The 19416-nt window shown below is 33.5% G+C and overlaps 1 protein-coding gene across 2 annotated transcripts; it reads right to left on the reverse strand.

Annotated features, from left to right (window-relative positions):
• Positions 1–3688: 3688 nt before the first annotated feature.
• On the reverse strand, positions 3689–13122 carry LOC107952739 (ABC transporter C family member 5). Of its 2 annotated transcripts, XM_016887901.2 has the most exons (12): positions 12678–13122; positions 10105–12357; positions 9693–10013; positions 9524–9610; positions 7774–8466; positions 7478–7642; positions 6993–7287; positions 6234–6448; positions 5462–5767; positions 4903–4966; positions 4519–4758; positions 3689–4413 (listed from the first exon to the last, which is right to left on the reverse strand). In XM_016887901.2, the coding sequence occupies exons 2-12, from the start codon at positions 12226–12228 to the stop codon at positions 4301–4303; spliced, it is 4623 nt and encodes a 1540-aa protein (XP_016743390.2). In that variant the 5' UTR covers positions 12229–12357; positions 12678–13122; the 3' UTR covers positions 3689–4300. The 2 variants fall into 2 exon arrangements, 1 of the variants encoding a protein (XP_016743390.2); XR_001698898.2 differs by lacking the exons at positions 3689–4413; positions 4519–4758; positions 4903–4966; positions 5462–5767 and adding an exon at positions 6667–6752 and having other exon boundaries at positions 6259–6448.
• Positions 13123–19416: the final 6294 nt, after the last annotated feature.

The raw sequence follows: 19416 nt of genomic DNA on the forward strand, positions 1-19416 counted from the left end.
TTAAAATTAATTGAAATCGAAATTTAAATTTGAGTTATCCAAACACCAAATTTGAAGAAATTGTTGGATTTCAAATATTGTAATCTCCAAACCAAGAATTTGTAATTCATGATTTTCAAATCAAAATTTATGTTCCAAATACTAGTTAAAGGAAAGGCGGAGGAATTTCTAAACTAAGAGAAAAATTGTCCCGGATTTATTTATAATGTGCAAGTGTACACAGTCGTTCGCAAGTAATATAATAATGATATTAATATTATCTCGAATTTATTTATAATTTGTTACATTATAGTAATATAATAACGTGCAAGGAATTTATTTATTTATTGTTTCCACAGGGACTGGTTTTAAAACATAGATTGCAAAATTAACAACGATAACTTGAAAAATAAATGGAATTTTGAGTGAATGCAAGGAATTATACGAGGCAATTTAAAAACAGTAACATAAATTAATATCAAAGATGTATTTGTAGCGATACTATAGCAAAGTTTCGGCAATACGACAGTTTATTAATTAGGAATCAACAAGTTATAGGCTTCTCTTGAAGTCATTACACTCAATCTTTTAATCGATTTAACATATGTCTATGCCAAGTTAATATAAGATTACACTTGCAAGCATCATTCCTACAAAATATATGTCTATACCGTTACAAATTTAACATAAAAAAATTAAACATGCATCATTCAAATTTTATGTCCATTAATCACAAACCTTTCAAATTAAGCAATTAACTCAACTACTCACTAATGTTGATCAAGCAATAACAAGCATTAAACATGAAAATCACTTGAATGGATAAACATCAAATTGAATCCAGCATCCTTAGCAAAGTACCAATAATCCTATATTAGGGTTTCATAATCATTCTAGTTAATAAACTTTTAGCCTATAATCATTAAAGTAAAAACACTCAAACAAATTTCAGCCATGGTTTCAAACAACAACAAAAAAAAAAACGAAATAACAGGGAAAGAGAAAGGCAAAGAGATGTGAGCCGAATGTCGATACCGCAAGTCGTTCACGTCTGGTTCTTTCTCCTCTTCTCTACTTCTTTTCCCGCGCTCTTGCTCTGAAAGTTCCTATTCTATTTGTTCAAACCAGACGATTGCCCCTCTTTTCTCAAAATATGATATTTATATCCCCAAAGAAGATAGACTAGGTCAACCCCCATTCCTATTCTATTTTTATTCTTTTGGAAGTGTTTTGGGCTTTTACATTTTTGCCTAACTTATTCTTTCTAGTGCTTGATTATTAGCAACACTTGATTGCGTCAAGCGATGTGGCACTTTTAAGTATGGAGTTTCTAATTTGTTCCCATTAAATTCGTTGCTGCAGCATTAAGGCTCAGATGATGAAATTCAGCATATGTTTTTCTCCACATTTCTAATGTTCTACCACTTTCAAGGATAAAAATTTACATTTTCAGTATCTAAATTGATAGTAATACATTTTAAAATAAAAGTTTCAAAAATTAACAATTTAATAAAATATAAATAAAATAACTACTAAAACACTTTCAAACACTCTTAACTTTAATGAAATATAAACTTAAAAAGTAATAAAATAACTCTCTATCCTAGAGTTATCATTTTGCTGTCCTTCATCCTCACCTATTCCTTTGAAATTCACCAAATCCTTAGTCAAAAATTTACCACTTGCCTCATCTAGTGTTCTTTTCCCTTAAAAGGAGAATAGGATTGCAGAGATGGTGAAGCTAAGGCCAAGTTCCAAGTTGGAAGGGTTCTAATCGTGAAGAGTGAGAAATGAGGCGTCGAACGCGTTGATATCTAAGTTAAAGGATTTGATGTTATATTGCTTGATGTTTACTTTGAGAAATGTGGTTGATTTGTATTATTTATTATTTACCTTTTTATGTTGCAGAGAAATCCGTTGAAAAAGGTGGGGGTAGTAAAGGGAAAGAGAAAGTATTAGATTAAAGAGAAGAAAATAAGTGCTCTCTTGAATTCCTCCCTACCATGGACTTTGCATGTTTGACTGTCATGAAAATGGTAAAAGAGGTTAGATATGAGTTGAGTAAGTTGAACCATAAAAGTGACAATAAACTTGTTGAATGAGTATGCGGTGTTGTTACATTGTGAATCCTTGGTTTGAGAAACTTGGATTTTTGCATGCCAAAACCATACAAAATCGAAGATGCAATAGGTTGAAGGATGTGACAACCAGGTTTTTGATTATAGACAAGTCAGTAAGATGATACTTCATTAAAGTCTTATGAACCCAAATCAACTTGGAAAGGTACTGGACGTGACTGATAAGAACAATGAGGAACTAGGTTAAGGAGGTCACGAATGAAGTAATCAAAGAAACAACTCCTGCTGGCGATGGTTTCTCAGGAATCAATCCTGTTTTAATATCTGTGGCATGGTTGGTTTGTGGAGACGATCTAGTGTTGGTGCCTAAGCAGCTCCGCTATCTCATTTCAGTCCATAATGAGCTTCTTGCAGATACTGATGAGCAAAATGAGCTTCACCACCACTCACTCCTATGTTGTCATCAAAGGAGAAAAGGAAGACACCTTTACACCAAAGACCTCGTTTGAACGATCCAATCAAAACGTGTATGAAATCTTCAGAGGGGCTTAATGATTCACAGGAAACAACAAAAAGCATCTCTTCTGCAACTTTGCCATAGAGGAGGAAGATTAATTGCAATGGTTCTTTGGAGGCGTCATATCAAAAGCACTAGTGACCTCCGACATCCACATTGGCAGCTCAAACCTATGCTTTGAGGCTTACTTGTAAAACAGCCTGGAGCAGAATTATTCTTGAAACAGCTTGTGCCATGTCTTATCCAATAGCTTCAGGGAACAAGAGGTTTCCATGGAATATAGATGCAATCTCTCATGTACTACTAAGTGTCGTCTTAACAGTGTTCCAAGCTATGGATTGGGCGGCTAGAAGAACCAAACAAGGAAAATGCCCTCCAAACCCCCCACTAAAACTGGGATGACTCCTTTGATGATATGTGGTTGCTTCTGGTACATTCGAACCCTACAAACTAAATTCGAGTAAACCTAGTTTAAGTCATAAAATGACCAATTAGAAAAGCCGCTCATCATCATTTATCAACCAAAACCAGAGTTGCTTGCTTGTCAGATTCCAGACTGAGGCCCACATTTGCTTTACTCACGTCTTTCAAATAGAAACCAGAGGGTAACCACCTGACCATTACATATAACACTACTCCTTCAATGTAATGTTGTGCCACTTTATTCAAATTGTATGTTATGGAATCTAAGTTGCTGACATCAACTAACCATATTACTCAAAACTTGAGAGCAAAAACAAGATTTCCATATACTTGAAAGCATTCTTGAAAGATCACATCCTCATACCCAAGTACAGATATGCCTCATATATGGATGTCAAACATAAATAGTTCAATAGAAACAAAGAATCAAAACAACATGGTAAAAAAGTCCACAATATCAGTCAGACAGCTGCAGCAGTATACCTACCTACCTACATACATACATACATACTTACATACATACATACATACATACATGTATATATATGTATATAAGTGGTGGCAATAGGGAAAAATACTGCCTGCTTCATGCCACCTCTTCAGGGTAGCTTCATGCATCAACTGATTTAAGCCATGGGTTAGCTGCGGCAGTATATTGGATATTATTATAGAATGAGAGAGCAAACAGACATGCAGCAGTATATTGGATATTATTATAGAATGAGAGAGCAAACAGACAGTTTGAAGCAAAATTCAAAGGCCATCAAAGCCTATAACTTAAATTGCAACTACGGAGATAAACCAAAATTAAACAAAATTTATATTCTTCAGACTACAACTGAAAACTTTTGCCAGTAGAAGAAAGAGTGGACCTGAACTAAGTTCAACTCTACAAATTGTCCTAACTACAGTGGAACATTTGTTCTAAGCACTTCTTTATTGCACATTTTTGAACAAATATGATTCTCCACCCTTTTACTCCCTTCAGTGTATTATTAACGAACTCTACCCATCTGACTTATTTTCCGTTACAAGGTATGCCGAGTAGCTAAGCGCTAACCGTGCATGAATACCCCAAATTCACTCAAGGGGATGAGTTAACTTGAAATTACCTTGACGTAGAAACTACTTTCCTCTACTTTGAGGTTTTGGTTTAATGGCTTGACATGCACATCTGTCGTTGCTATCTGTAGTCGAGTTTGCCGAGTGCTGTGAAAAAGAAGCAGCAGTAGCCTGTTCACTCTTGAATAGTGCTTCAGCTTCCAATGCCCGAGTAGAAGAACTTTTGGGCAGGCAATCTGTTTCAAAATTCTGGAATGCCACTTGATCTTGATGAGTACTCGGTTACCAACTTTAGAAACATAGATGATTTATCCTCTAGGAGACGTTGTGGAGTATCAAAATCGGCAACTCGCCCTGCAAATAAGTTTCCAAATCATTGGGAAAAAGTCAAGACTTTCAATAACTTCACATCATTGAAACATATTGAACTTAAGATGGCACATTAAAAGATATACATACCGTCACTTAGCACCAAAACAAGATCACTGTCGATCACAGTTGGAATACGATGTGCAATAGTGCAAACTGTGCAGTTCTTGAACTCCGTTCGGATGATCTTCTGTATGAGATTGTCAGTGGCAGTATCAACTGATGCTGTTGCCTCATCCAGCACAAGTATTCTCGCTTGTTTGAGCAAAGCCCGGCCCAAGGAAACAAGTTGCCGCTGCCCCACACTCCAGTTATCTCCATTTTCTAAAACTGCACAATTTTACATTGAAGAAAAAAACCATCTATCAACATGCAACTTCAAAGGGCTTTATCCTCTCCTGACATTATGATTTCTTTTTCTTTTTCTTTTTCGGCCAGACAACATTAATGGTGTCCAGGAGGGATGGTACAGACCTGGTGTATCAAGCTTTAGGTCTTTATCACGAACAATGTCTCCAAGTTGAGATTTCTCAAGTGCCTGAGACAGAAAAATATCAGTACTGACTCGGTGCATGGCATTCGACATGATCATATTACAAGATTCAACACATCATATTTTGGCAAGGCAAAATTTACTTGGGAAAAGATGATAAAGAAAGATAAAAAAAGAATGTGAATCAAGTGATTAAGTGGAACTTGTTTAATTTTTTACCATAATGTTCAGAAAGTGCTCAAACAAGTAACAGCTAAACCAATAGTATAATTAAGTGGTGACAATGTTCCAAGGAACTAATAATCTCGGTGAAAAAACTCTGAATTCTTCAATAAGAGAAATGCAAACTTAGGAATTATTTAAAATCTATAGAATTACTAATTACTTCAGAAGTGAAGAACAATGAGAATGTTTATAAGGAAATAAATGCACGAACTTGTATGAAGAAACTCATAAACTCAACAAAATTCTAAGCTTAAGTATAGAAAACTCATTGAGGGGGAGAGAGGTGATATGTTAGTACGCAAGTGAAACTTGTACCTCCCAGATATCATGATCTGAATGCTCTTCAAGAGGATCAAGATTGCCTCTAATAGTTCCTTCAAATAAAGTAGGATCCTGGGGTATGATACTAAGACGGCTACGAAGGTCATGGAGCCCAATTGTTGAAATGTCAATATTGTCTATAATGATTCTGCCACCAGCTGGCTCAATCAATCGGAACAATGCTTGGATCAATGTAGATTTACCGCTGCCAGTACGCCCAACAATTCCAATCTTCATGCCACCAGGAAATGCACATGATACCCCATGAAGCACCACTGGAAGATTTTCCCCATATCGAACCTTCAAACGGGAAATATAAAAACAAAATGAAAAGTCAGCATGTGGTGCCTGTAATTTAAACAGAGAATGTTTTATCCTTTTAATTCTCCAAGATCATTAAGAAATAAAACCAAGCATCATCTATTGATCACACAGCCCCATATAATTTTTGACTCTTCTTTTTATTTGGCATGAGGAAAAAAATCATAAAACATAGTCCAAATTTCCCAATCAAGTAGGACTTCATCAAGCACAGAAGAAAAGAGTAGAAAGATTATAAAAATGATATTTGGGTTCTAGCAAAGAGGAATTCTACAATGCTATTAGAATGTTCATTTTCGTGCCACAAAACACTCATACCCTGCAAACCCTCCTCATGAACTATTAGTGGGAAACATTAAATGTAGAAAAAGAATGATGCAATGAGTCTTGTCTGTTGCAAGGAAAAAAGAAGTACTTCACAATATCATGAAAAACAACTGGATACCTTTAAATCGACCAGTTCAATTGTTCCATTTTCAGGCCATGAGGATGGAGGGCGCAAGTTTTCAATAATGGAAGGAGCTTCACTTGGAATTTGGCTGTACTGATAGATCCTCTCAATGGAAATAATTTTATTCTCAAGCTTGCAAAAGCTAAGTATCCACCGTGATAGCCGTGCATTTAAGTTAAGACCATATGTCACAGCAAGGCCTGCCATGCCTGTTTAGAACAATCAGGAACCATTGACATCAATATTTATAATCCTAAACAACACCAATTTTTCATTTTTGTCATACAACTGATAGTCTTATACTAATGAAACTGTGTCAGAAGTTTGTCTAGCCGCTGCGCCTCTTGAAGGATCAAAGTGAAAAATTCTCTTACATATCCTAAAGCGTAGTAGAAAAAGGAATGCATAACAATGTAACTAAAAGTACCCGAGATTTCCAAGGGTCCTCATAAAAGACACAGTGCAAAGCAATCTCTTCTGAAGGATCACTTCAGAATACCATATCCCTCGACCCTAGTGAAAATGAAAAAAAGGATAAGGCCAGGATTTTAGGATTGGCTCTGCACTCTGCAGAACAAGATTTTAACAAGGTGAAATGAAGAATCTTCAAAACACACCAATGATTTACTTGTCTTGGCAAGTGAGATATCAATTTTACTTTAAAGTTGTAGCACAAATCACTCCAGATGACTCGAAATTTCTTACAAAAACAAGCAGATAAATAGAGCGTAATAATGCAAAAGATTTGCTTACTTGGATCAATACTTCCATGTGGAAAACTCACGAGCAAAATCATGCAAAAAGCAAATACAAAGGTTGAAAGTAACTCCATCCGCAGGCAAAGCCATTCAATGGCTGCAATACTGCAAAAGAACGGGCGAGCAAAACAATCAAGAAGATAAAGGTTTCTCTTCATGAACCTTTTCTCTTGTCCAAAACCCCTTATTGTGGCTGCTCCAGCAATTGATTCACCAAAAAGATGAATAACTGGAGATTTCTGGATGCTAACAATGCGGACTAGTTCCCTTGAAGAAGCCATGTAGTATTTCTGCAACAAGCAATAAGTGAGGAATTCACCAGACTTAAAGAACGATAAAAGCAGAATAGAATTAAATAATGAGAAAAAAAAGAATAGGCTTAAAGGAAGAAACTAGTAATAAGGTGCTTCCCTTTCTCTCAATCTATGAAAGCCAATGGAACCCAACAACAGACATTTGAGGCAAAATAGAAATAACTACCTGCATCCACAAGCAAGCAGCAGCCATCGGGATAACAAGAAGCAGAACTTGCCAAGTAACTTCCGTCATCACCCCAACAATCCCAAGAAGCTGTATTGTTGTTGAAGCAAAACCACCAAGTCTAAACGGTATATCAAGATCCACAACACTTTGATCAATAGATACCTGCGTGTTTACAAATGACTGACATCAGATAATCTGAATAAAGAAATCTGACAAAAACAAAAAACAAGATTCCGTAAGGCAGCAACTTTTGTGTGTAAATTTCAGCTGGAAATATATAATTAAAAAATTACTCGATTCAGGATACGCCCAGCTGGAGTTGAATCAAAAAAAGACATCGGAGCTCGAAAAACACTTCTAAGCATATTGAGAAACAATTTTTGTGCAGCTGCTAGACCAAATGTGGCTACTAGAACAGCCCTGACAAATATAAACCAAGAGCTCCCAAAAGCAAGGGCCATATAAACAACAAGTAGGACCATAGGACTGACTTTTGCTTCGTCTCCTTCAGTCTGGGGGTTAGCCCATGCCATCCACCAATTACTAGCTATTTGAAGGAATTGAAATAATGTTTGTGCAAGAACAATGAGGGGTATCAGTAAGCCTTTATATGCAGCTGCCATATATGACAAGTACACCTTCATGCTGACTCTTCCTTTTACCCTTTCCTCTTCTTGAACAAGCTGTTTTTTCCTCCGCTTTGCTTTCTTTTTCTCTTTAATTGCTTTCTGGTCTGAAGCTGATGCACCATCTTCCACTTCCTTAGCCAAACTGTCAATATTATTTCCAGCTGAATCACATTTTTTATTCAGTATGGCTGGCCCGTCAAGAAGCAAATTTTCATCAGATTCTTCTGATGAGAAACTCGGAATATCCATTGCTTCAATTGCTTCATGGTGAGCTGAGACCAGAGCGTTGAAATCAGTGCCTGCTTGTAAAAGCTCATCATATTTTCCAGCTTGTATGATGTGACCTTCCTTAAGAACCTGAAAATATGAATGATGACATTTGAGAATATAATATTCAGAACACCATACAAAAAACCAGTCTCAGAAAAAAAAAAGGGGGGGCGGGAAGCAGAAAATACATTGGGCTTTATACGGCATAATTACTCCAAAGAAAACTCATTATTATGTGAAAATTAGTTGATTGTTCAGTCAGACAACACTTCATCTCCACAAGCTTTATATTTGGCCTCCCTGTAAAGGTACAACTAATTTCAGTCCATTGTGTTTTCCACTATACATCCAGTAAGTTGCATCATTGATCTAGGCATTCTATCATTACTGACTTTGCCCTAGTACTTTCAGTGTGCTGTTATCTCCCATGATGTCTCTTGTAGCATGACATTACTATCTAATTTATTACTTAGATATTGGTTCAACCCATCTGCTTTTGCATTAATCAATAATACTCTATAACTTCTTAATACAGGATATGAATTGGATAAAGAGGGGCATTGGCTTCAGAGGTGAAAGGGGGACATCGCCTTAAACAAGGATTAGTCCAGTAAAACACTATATCTTTTCTCAATAAAAGGAAAGGCAATGCACAAGCAAAGCCATGAAGTCAACCAAAAAAAATGTCTGCATGGCAAAAACTATAACAATAGAAAATTAGACAGCCACCAATGTCATTTAAGAAGAACCTTCAAGAAATAAATCCAACAAAATGACATAAGGAAAACTAAAATATAAAACATTCATAAAGAGTCCACTTTCTAATTTTTTGGATTACTTGATGTAAAAGTTTTATCATTTCAGACAAGCGCTTAACTCTCAGCTAACTTCCTATTGGACTTGTTCAAATTTAGGCATAAAAGCCAGTTCCTAACAATAAAAACTAACACCTTACCAATTGCACTATCTAAAATGTTTTGCTACAAATTCTTCTTCAGATCATAGTGGAAACTTATGCACACAATAGCTAGGCTATGAATTTTAGCAAGCACCAGACATTCATCCCATGATAAAGAGTGCACTAAAAGCATGCATCATTGCATGCTGTAGTGCTAGCAGAAATAACTCTGAAACTATTCCATACCAGTATCAAATCAGCAGTAGGTAGAAATTCAACTTGATGGGTCACAAAAACAACAGTCTTATTCGCCAGTGCTGTCATTATGTATTCCTGCAGTTCCAAGAACATGATTGTCAGCCAAATTCAATAGTTATGAACACCTATATGTGTGGTATATCAACTGAGGTCAGACCTTGAATAGTTCTGAGCCAGTGTGAGCATCAACAGCACTGAAGGGGTCATCGAGTAAATAAATATCAGCATCTTGATAAAGCGCCCTTGCAAGCTGCACTCGTTGTTTCTGTCCACCACTCAGGTTTATACCCCTATCTCCAATTATGGTCTGATCTCCATGTGAAAAAAGTTCAAAATCTTTCTTCAACGAACAAGCATGGACAACTTTCTTGTATTTAGCTTTATCCATTGGACTACCAAAAAGAATGTTCTCTTCAATATTTCCAGACTGTATCCAAGCAGACTGAGAGACATAGGCAGCAGTACCACACACTCGAACCTGTTCAAACATCACAGTAAACACATGGCAAATCTAAAACCCTTTCCATTAGAGGTAGAAATAGTTTAAAAGTATTATGAGTCAGACTTACCTCGCCAGAGATTTTAGGAATCTCCCCAAGGATGCAAGAGAGAAAGCTTGACTTCCCAGAGCCAACCATGCCACAAACTGCCACACGCATCCCACTTTCTACTTTCATTTGTATTCCAGATAAGGTGGGCCTTGAAGAAGAGGGATCCCAGCAAAACACACCATCCTTAATCTCTATAGCCACCTTTGACATTCCCCGGGGCAGAACAATGGTGGCATCTTCCTGCAGTTCTTCCTCCTGCAGGAATCCAGAAAGCCGATCAAGAGAGACCTTTGTTTGTGCCATCATAGACACCAGGTCAGGAAAATTCCTGAGTGGTTCTTGAAGTATTCTGAAAGTGGCCAGTGCGGAAAGAACACTTCCAGCGGTGAGTTCAGCTCCCAACAATATAGATGTTGCAAATGTAACAGCCGCAACAAATATTGGGGAACTCCAGAAAATGAAAGTAATAAAGGCCTGTGAATAGAGGGCTTTTCGTAGCCACTTGAATTCTACATCCCGCATCTCCTCCAATTTAACTCGGTACCTCTCCTCCCAAGCTTGTAATTTCAGAATCCTCATGTTCCTTAGACATTCAGAAGTCTTCCTCATTCTTTCATCCTTGGCAGCCATTAACTTGTCTTGATAATCCTCTTGAACCTTAGCCAAAGGAACAGTAACAATGATGGATATAATGGTAGCAACCAATGTGGCAACAGAAGCAATACCGACATTTTTATACAATATCGCAAGAGCAAGAATTATTTGCAAAGGAAGCATCCAAATGTCATGGAGATACCAAGAATAGTCCCCCACTCTTTGAACATCAACTGCCATGTAATTAACAATTTCTCCACTAGTATGACTTTGTTTAGCCAAGCTTGAGAGCTTCAGCCCCTTCCGATACACCATTGCTGTTAGAGCTGATCTAACATGCATACCCAAAATGTCAACCCCAAGATACCACTGCCTGGTTGTTAATGTCTCTAAGAGCTTTGATACAAAAAATATTCCAGCAAGCACATAACCTTCATGAGGAAAGGTCTCTTTCCCTCCCAGATAATCAACAAAGTAACTTATCATGTACGGACCCACATAAGAAACGAGTGTGTTCAACAAAGCAAAGACAGCATTACCAGCTGCTTCCTTCCAGAATGACCTCAAAATCGCCCAAGCCAAAGAAGGTTGCTTTGATAGGTTTTCAGCCTTCATTTTTTCCCAATTTGAATTTAAAACCTTGTAATTTGTCTTGGAACGGTCTTTCGGTGCAAGAAGGGGAATGTCTTTAAGCTCAAGTGGTCTCTTGGCGCCAATTGAAAGAAGTGGATTTAGCCAAGAAAGTATAGCCAAACTAAAGAGCCCAGCATCAGTATAAGGAGTTACCTTAAGACATCCTGCCTCTTCTTCAAGCAATGGCTCCTGAAGGTTGGAGTTTCTATACAATTCTATACCGGTTGCTCCTCTAATTGCAACAAAGCAAAGAAATGCAAGAGCCGGTGTTACAACAAAATTGGCAACAACATGAGAAGTCAAGTGGTTAGAACCATACACTAAAAGTGATTTCCCATCGACATACAAGGTACAGATGCAAATCACAAAAGAAATAAACCACCATACCCTCAACAACAATGGGAATTTCTCGAGCACCTTAAACTTACAATGAAGAGCTAAAAAACTCAATACAAACCAAGCTAAACCTTGAGCAGCAGCCAAGGCAATAACAGACCAAACCACAACCTTTCCATCAACAGCCTCTCTTATCAAACCAAATCCATCAAATCCCAGCACCACAACTTGCACAAGCAGCACATAGAAACAACAACATACAGAAATTTTAAACCCAGTGCCGACAACAACATCTCCAACTTCACCATCACCACTAATGCTTCTCCTAATTGGGCTTGAATTCCCAACAGAATCATCCTTAAGAAATCGAGTTCGACCGACACAGACAAGTATTTTCCTTGCAGATATTGTGAAAAGGAACACCAGGAGAAGTGTGAGATCGATGCAAATGGAGGATAGTTCCAAAATGGGCAAACCTTGCGTCGTCCCCACAAGGGAAAAATGAGGTTGTTGTCCGGCGGATGCTGGTGAAGAAGAAGAATGAGTTGCAATGCTATTGAGCAAATGAGTGAATCCCATTTTTGAAAACGGTGAGTTTCGTGTGAAAGAGAGACCCGAAAAACAAGCTGAGTAGGCGGCTTTCTCGAGGATGTCGATGAATCAAGTAAGAAGTGAGATCAAATCGTGTGAAGAAGGGCATCTCACCATCTGAAAGCAATGAAAGAGGCAAAACCACAACAACAACAAAAGGGTTATTTAGAGATAGAATCTACAGACGTACACATGTAAACAAATAGATTTTTTATAACACGGATAACGAAGACTGAAAACACAAACAGAAATGATTCCTTTTATTTCCACAAACTCATAGACACGCACTCTCTCTCTTTCGTGTCTCTCTATATGATATATCTGGTGGAGAGACCCGAAGGAGACAAACAAAGGGACCAAAAATCAAAAGCAAAAAAAGAAATGAAATGAATGAAAAAAACCCATATCTGAAACAAAAATATTAAATAAAACTGAACCTGGGTTTTTGTCCTCTGATCAACCTGAACAAGCTGTCCCGACTCTCTTCTCTTTTTATTCCCAAAAAAGAAACAAACCCTTTTTTTTGTGATATACAAAAGGAGTACCACTCCTACACCAGCATTCCAAAATCCAGACGAATCGTCCTTGAATTGAATTAGATGCTGAGCAGCCTAAACCCAATAAGCCTATAAGCATGTAGAACGTAAACAAGCAAAGAAAAAGAAATATAAAACCTATATGAAATGTGTGTGTTAATATATAATATATGAAGAGAAAGAGAGAGAGAGAAATGGTTCCAGTGTCTCCCTCTTTTTTAAAGAGAAAATGTTGTGTTTTTTTATCTTTAAGCTCTGCAAAAAAGTTGTAATTGCCGTGTGTGGAAGTATGGGAGGTCTCTTTCTACAAAAATGAAGGATCTGTTTTAGTTATTAAGGCTTCTAATTTCTAGTTTTGTTGTTTTTACAAATTAATATATAATATATAATAATTAATTAATTATAAAAAAATGCCCACATTTTGATGTGTTGATGAGATCATGAAAAGTTTCTTCTCCTATAATGTCTTAATAAAGAAAACATTACGCATTAGATCATCTTTTTCTTTTCACCCTTATTGAGTGTTTGTGAGAAATTAACATAAAAAATAAAGGGGTTTTTGTTTGTTTCTACTTTTTCATTTGTGTTTGAGGTGGTGATGTGATGGCAATGGCGGTGGGGCTGATTTCATTTTTGTCTTGGGGATGACAATACGAGTGTGATCCCATTATTTTAAATCTCATTTTTATTTTTATTTATTTTGTTTTGAGATAAATTTTAAAGTTATATATCATTTTAGTTTAATATATAATTTTACATATAAAATTTTAATTTAATACAATTCTTACAAAATATAATTATTGGTATAACATCATCTTATACTTATTTATTGCCAAAATGTGATATATTTCTTTAAATCTGTATGACTGAATCAAATTAAAGTTTTATCTATACTTGAACCAGATTCAAAGTTTCATGTGTATAATTATTCCAAATTAAAATTCATGTATCAAATTGCATATTAAATTAAAATTCATGTATAATTTTGAGATTTATCTTTTTAATTTTTATAACAATTTTTATTTTTTATTTTTTTGAGTTAAATTTGGCCATCAAATCTTTTTTTAAAAAAATTAAAATTGGCTATTAATCTTTTTTTTAAAAGAGTTGTTATAGTTATATCTGCCGTCTATAAATAGGCCTTAGTTACTATAAATTTTACACCACAAAAATGATTTAGATTGAGAGTACTTTGTTATTTGTTTCGAAGGTTTTTTCTTGTGGTGATTCGGATTTTTCTTTTAATTCTCTCCATCTTTTGTACTCTCCTTTTGCTTGTTGTTTTTGATTCTCACGTAAAATTTACATATTTGATCTTTTCGATTCTTATTTTATTCACTTTGTTCAGTGTTTAATCGGGTCTATCCCCTACAATTATCGTGCCTTAAATTATTATTAATAAAATAATTCTTAAAATCAGGAGTTTAGGACTAAATTATTTGATTAGAATGGGATTGATCATCAGCTTTGGCTTAGAATCAAAGGGCTTTCCCAGGATTAACGAGCAAGAAAAGGAGGCTTTTGGGGGTAATGATGCTTTAAACTTCCAAATTACCCCACTTAAGCAGTCGAGTCGGGTACATGGGACCAAACTGTAAACCTTAGCGTCCTTTTTTCTGCCACACACCACTTTTCGCATTTCCTTTGGCAGTTTGAAAATGATGAACAAAAGTTTTTGTTTGTTTCTCAGGAAAATAGTACATGTGGTGGATTCTGGAAGGGCTTGTCTTCACCCTTCATTTCATCACATTTTCTTTTTAAACCTAATTAAAGGGTAGGTTAAGAATTTAAAATAAATAAATAAATAAATTATTTTCTCTTTCTCATTTTGCTAAAAGTTAGCACATAGTTTTAGTTTACTCTAAACCAAAAAAAGTAAATGTCATTACTCTTTAATTTAATGATTTTGGCATAAATAAGCTTTGGTTTTGAAATTTATTTTTAAATTTTAATTATTTTAAATATAAAGCAAAAATATGAATATTTAATATATATAATACTTTAAACACAATTAATTCCAAGTATACTGGTAATGTATTTTTTATTCTATAAGCAGTCTTAAAGAATTATTATATATCTTCTTCTTTTTTAAATATTTTTTAATATTAAACTATATTCTTATAGAGCACTTGTCAACCCTTGGTCTTATTTGAGGAGTCTAAAAAGTTCAATGGCAATGTACCATTGTCATTACACAATGATAGTATGTTTGGATAACCATTGTAATTAACGAGTCCCACCAAATTGAGTGTAATTGGAATACTCCAATTACACTTTTTAATTCTTAAGAGTGGGTGAGAATTGGAGTAATTACGTAACAAATTTAATTTAAAAAATTTATTTTTATACAAGTTATAAAAAAATTATATTATAAATATGAACATTTATAGATGTTTGGGATGGTTATGATAAAAAAATTTCTTATATTATAAATCCTAAAAAATTATATTATAAAAATAATTTCTGTAGCTTAAAAAATTCTAAAGTTAGGGTCTAAAATAATATATTTATTTATAAAAAAAATTAAGGCAATTTATTTATTTGTCCATGTTATATATTATAAAAATAATATACTTATTCATAAAAAAAAAGGAATGTTATAGTTTTTAACCATAACTTATTTATAAAATGTAAACTTTTTTAAGTTATGGCAAAAAATATATTATTTATAAGAAGTATTATGAATGTAAACAAATTATAAAACTTTTTCTTATATATATTATAAATTTTATATTATTTTTTACATAATTTACGTATTATAAAAATGGATATAACTTTTAAGTCTTTCCCTTAATTAAGTTTATATAAGTTTTTATAATTAAAACTATAGACTACCTGGATTATGAACCCAAATATTGTAAGGTCGATGTTAATTATGCAGATAGAAAAGATTTTCTTTCACGATATCATGGGGTGTGATACCATTTGAGAGAATGGTGCCACACACAAACACCATAGACAGCTCACGAACTCTTTAATTTGAGACATTCAAGGCTTCGAAATGTGGTTGAGAAGACATTTGTTTTTTATTATTATTTAATATTTCACATATTAACAACATTACTTAGTATAACATAATAAATAAGGTTGGATCATGCTTGAATCATAGGTGAAATTGAGATGATTTATACTTCAAAGAATGCATGGAAGAAGAAGATCTTGATAATCTTAATAATGCATATTCAAATTCAGATGATGATGATGAAATTGGTCAACGACCAACAAGTGACGATAAGGAGCATATGTTAAATATTAAAGAGGGAATAATCCAACGAATATGCACTAGAATAATTAGATAAATTTGTATATGACTGTTATTTTTGTTAGTAATCGTATTATATCAACTACTTTTTCGGACTGACACAATACATATGGTTATTTGATTTTATTTTTTTGTTACTTGTTTAGAAATTATTTTTTATTACACTAGTTATTTTTATAGTAATTAATATCTTTTAAAAATGTAAATTATATAAATGTGTAATTACAATCTGTACTACCAAACATGACACAAGGAATTATAATGTAATTACACTCTATCATCCAAACACGTCTAGAGAATTATAATTCTTTGTAATTATAATAGAATGATTTCATTCAATTACTCTATGCTATCCAAACATACCCTAAATTAAATTAGCCAAAATTGTTGTTATTCAAGTATGGAGTATTAGCTAACTTGCAACCCATTTTTTATGGGATTTAGACATCTTCTAGGTTGAATTGTCTTTTTTTATGGTTCGAAAGCTATCTCTTTGCTTTCTAACACATTTTGAAACACGTCAATTTGAATACCAAAACACAAGTTATAGTTCATTTAGTGAAGACCCCATGAGTAAAAATCATCACTTTTTGTTAGAATTTATATCATTAGTGTAATTATTTCATCATTACTTGTAATTTTTGAAATGATTGAATAAATAATATTTTCTCATGATTAAATTAATATTCTTTATATGGATGTTTTCAACGACTTTTACATGCAAAACAGAACGAATAAGTAAATATTAGTTCATTGATTACCTAATCTTTAATTAATAGTAAGTTGAATTACATGGTTGGATTGTAATGTGAGAAGACAACTTGTATTTAGCAGGTAATCTAAATGGTCTGTATTCCTTGAGTTAACTAGTGCAAAAGACTCGTGTTAAGACTATCATATCATCTATAAGTCCAATTGGGGAGATAATTTACCTTGGCTATTGGAGCATGATTGACTCTAAAAAAAAGACATAAATGTGATTGTTTGGATTGACATTTTATTGAACTAGACCCAAGTTGAATTAGTTTTAGATTCATTTATGAATTCATTCACTTGTGCCTTTTATAGTATGACTTACCTAAATCTTAAGTGAATGGCCATATATGCACAACACATTTACTTTGATATATTGAAAACTTATGCTCTCAAGGTATTGGGCTGAAGTTGGTATGTTAATTACATAACTTATGCATGACATGGTTTCACTCACAATAGTAAAATCATAGTTTGATAAAAAGGCATTCCCTCATTAGCATTATGTGGATTGTGAAATCGGAACATAGCATGGGTCGTTTGTCCGGGGATAAATCATTTTATCATTATTGGTATAAGTCATAACCATTTCCATTGAGGAAGATACAATGAAGAATAATGAGATAAAAGTAATCAAACTAGATGAATGGATTTAACTTTAAAGGATCACAAATATTCTATGAGGATAACACATATGACAAACGTGTTTGGGCTTCACTATTCAAAAGCCTAAGCCTAATCCAATTTGACTTATTTTCAAGTTTATAATAAATATCTTTTTGTTTAGCTTATATATTATATAATTTATATAATGTAAATATTAAAAATATATATTAAGTTGTTTATATTTTCAATAAAAAATTATTGTTTATGTTTAGAAATTCAATGAAAAAGAATATATAATGGTGGTAAAAGAATATAATTAAAAATTGTTAAATTAAATTGATTATATTTTTAAAAAATAATATAAACCGGTTTAAACGAGCTTAGGGTTATTCATTTATAAATATAAATGATTTGGACAAAATTTAATATTCATATTTTGAATTAGGCCAGACCCCAATCAAGCCCATAAACACCCCTCTGTAATTAGGAGGGTAGATAATTTTTTTTTTAATTATGTAGCTTTTAAGCTAATAACACTAACTCAATTAAATGTTTTATTATATTATATTTATAATATAAATGTTTTTAAAGCACCGCTACTCGATCTTTAGCGGCGTTTTACGTAATACGCCGCTAATGCTCGATTTTTAGCGGTGTTTTTTGTTCAAACGCCGCTAAAAGTACCGCTAAAAGCCTGTTTTGGTGTAGTGTGTGTTTAATTTTCTTTTTATACATATTCTCAAGGCTTGTGTTTATATATCTACATGATTTATAGATGCACACACTTCAAGGTGTTTGATTGAAGTAATGAGAGATTTTTGAGGGAATGTGAGATTTTAGAATAACATTTCTATGTTTAGATTCTTAAGATTACCTTAAGCAGATAGCATTATATTTCCAATAGTGTCAAGATTTTGAAATATAAAGAGTAATTTTAATGCCTTTTTTAAGTAATCTTAGACTCCGAAGAAAATTTTGATTTTTTAAAGGGGCATTTGGTTACGAAATGTAAGATTACCTCTAGTAATAAGATTATCAAAATGTAAAAATTAGTTAGCATATTATCGGGTATGTTACATTATTATCTTTAGTTTATTTAGTTGGGATATAAGATTTTATTGCATGGTTGATAGAATATAAGGTTACCTAAAAGCACAAATTACTAAATTGTTCTCTCTCTAGTAAAATATTAGAATTTACAATAAAATTAGTAATATAGTAGCACATAGCTCTCAACCTAGATCTTTTAAAAGGTGAAATCTTGAGTAAAGTTTTGTATAGTTGAAGTCGATGCAATCTAAAGATATAAATATTATTATAATAATAGAAGTCGATTCATTGTGATAAAAAACAATCTAGCCAAACTAGTTGCCAATAACATAAGGGAGTAATGGTTAAGGTCTATTGTTGGCACCTTGTTGATGTAATCCCTCCCCCCAATAACTAGGGAAATCTTATATTACCTAAAGAAAAAATGGTATTGAGATTATCTTTATATTATCAAATAAGATAATTGTACAAGGTAATTTTCGGAATCCAAACAAGTGAATATAATTTCAAAATTTTACATTACCATCGAAAATGTAAGATTTTATAAATCAAATATACCCTAAATAATTTTACATTCTAATAATTTTATTATAAAAATAATATTATATTTCGTGAATCAAACGCATTATGCATCAATTTGTTTGGAATTCATTATATATTGAATAGAAATACATTAGAATAAATGAACAAAAGTTGGGTCACTTGGAAGAGCACTTCAAGTGAAAATTAGTTTTCAAAAAATATAGATTCTTTTATTTTTGGGCCACGAATTTTTCAAAAACACTCAAATTCGTCCCTTTTTTTTCTTCTTCTTAAATGTTTTGTCTAAGTTTAGAGAAAACTTAATGAATTTCAACCATTAAAGTAAGGTACTAAAATGTATGGTTTGTTGAATAAGGAGATTGCTTGCAAAGGGTTAAATATTATCTAATCTTCCACACATTTTTGCTTAAAAAGGGCTTTTATTCT

This window comes from Gossypium hirsutum, chromosome D07 (genome assembly GCF_007990345.1).
Source record: "Gossypium hirsutum isolate 1008001.06 chromosome D07, Gossypium_hirsutum_v2.1, whole genome shotgun sequence".
Lineage (NCBI taxonomy): Eukaryota > Viridiplantae > Streptophyta > Magnoliopsida > Malvales > Malvaceae > Gossypium > Gossypium hirsutum.

What these genes read in the sequence shown, in the direction of transcription:
- LOC107952739 (XM_016887901.2), bottom strand. Translation starts at nt 12,228, where the DNA reads ATGGGATTCACTCATTTGCTCAATAGCATTGCAACTCATTCTTCTTCT. An exon ending in CTGGGCGTATCCTGAATCGA is followed by an intron (nt 7,643 to 7,773) that starts GTAATTTTTTAA and finishes GTAAACACGCAG; the next exon opens with GTATCTATTGATCAAAGTGT. An exon ending in CTGCTTGCTTGTGGATGCAG is followed by an intron (nt 7,288 to 7,477) that starts GTAGTTATTTCT and finishes TGCTTGTTGCAG; the next exon opens with AAATACTACATGGCTTCTTC.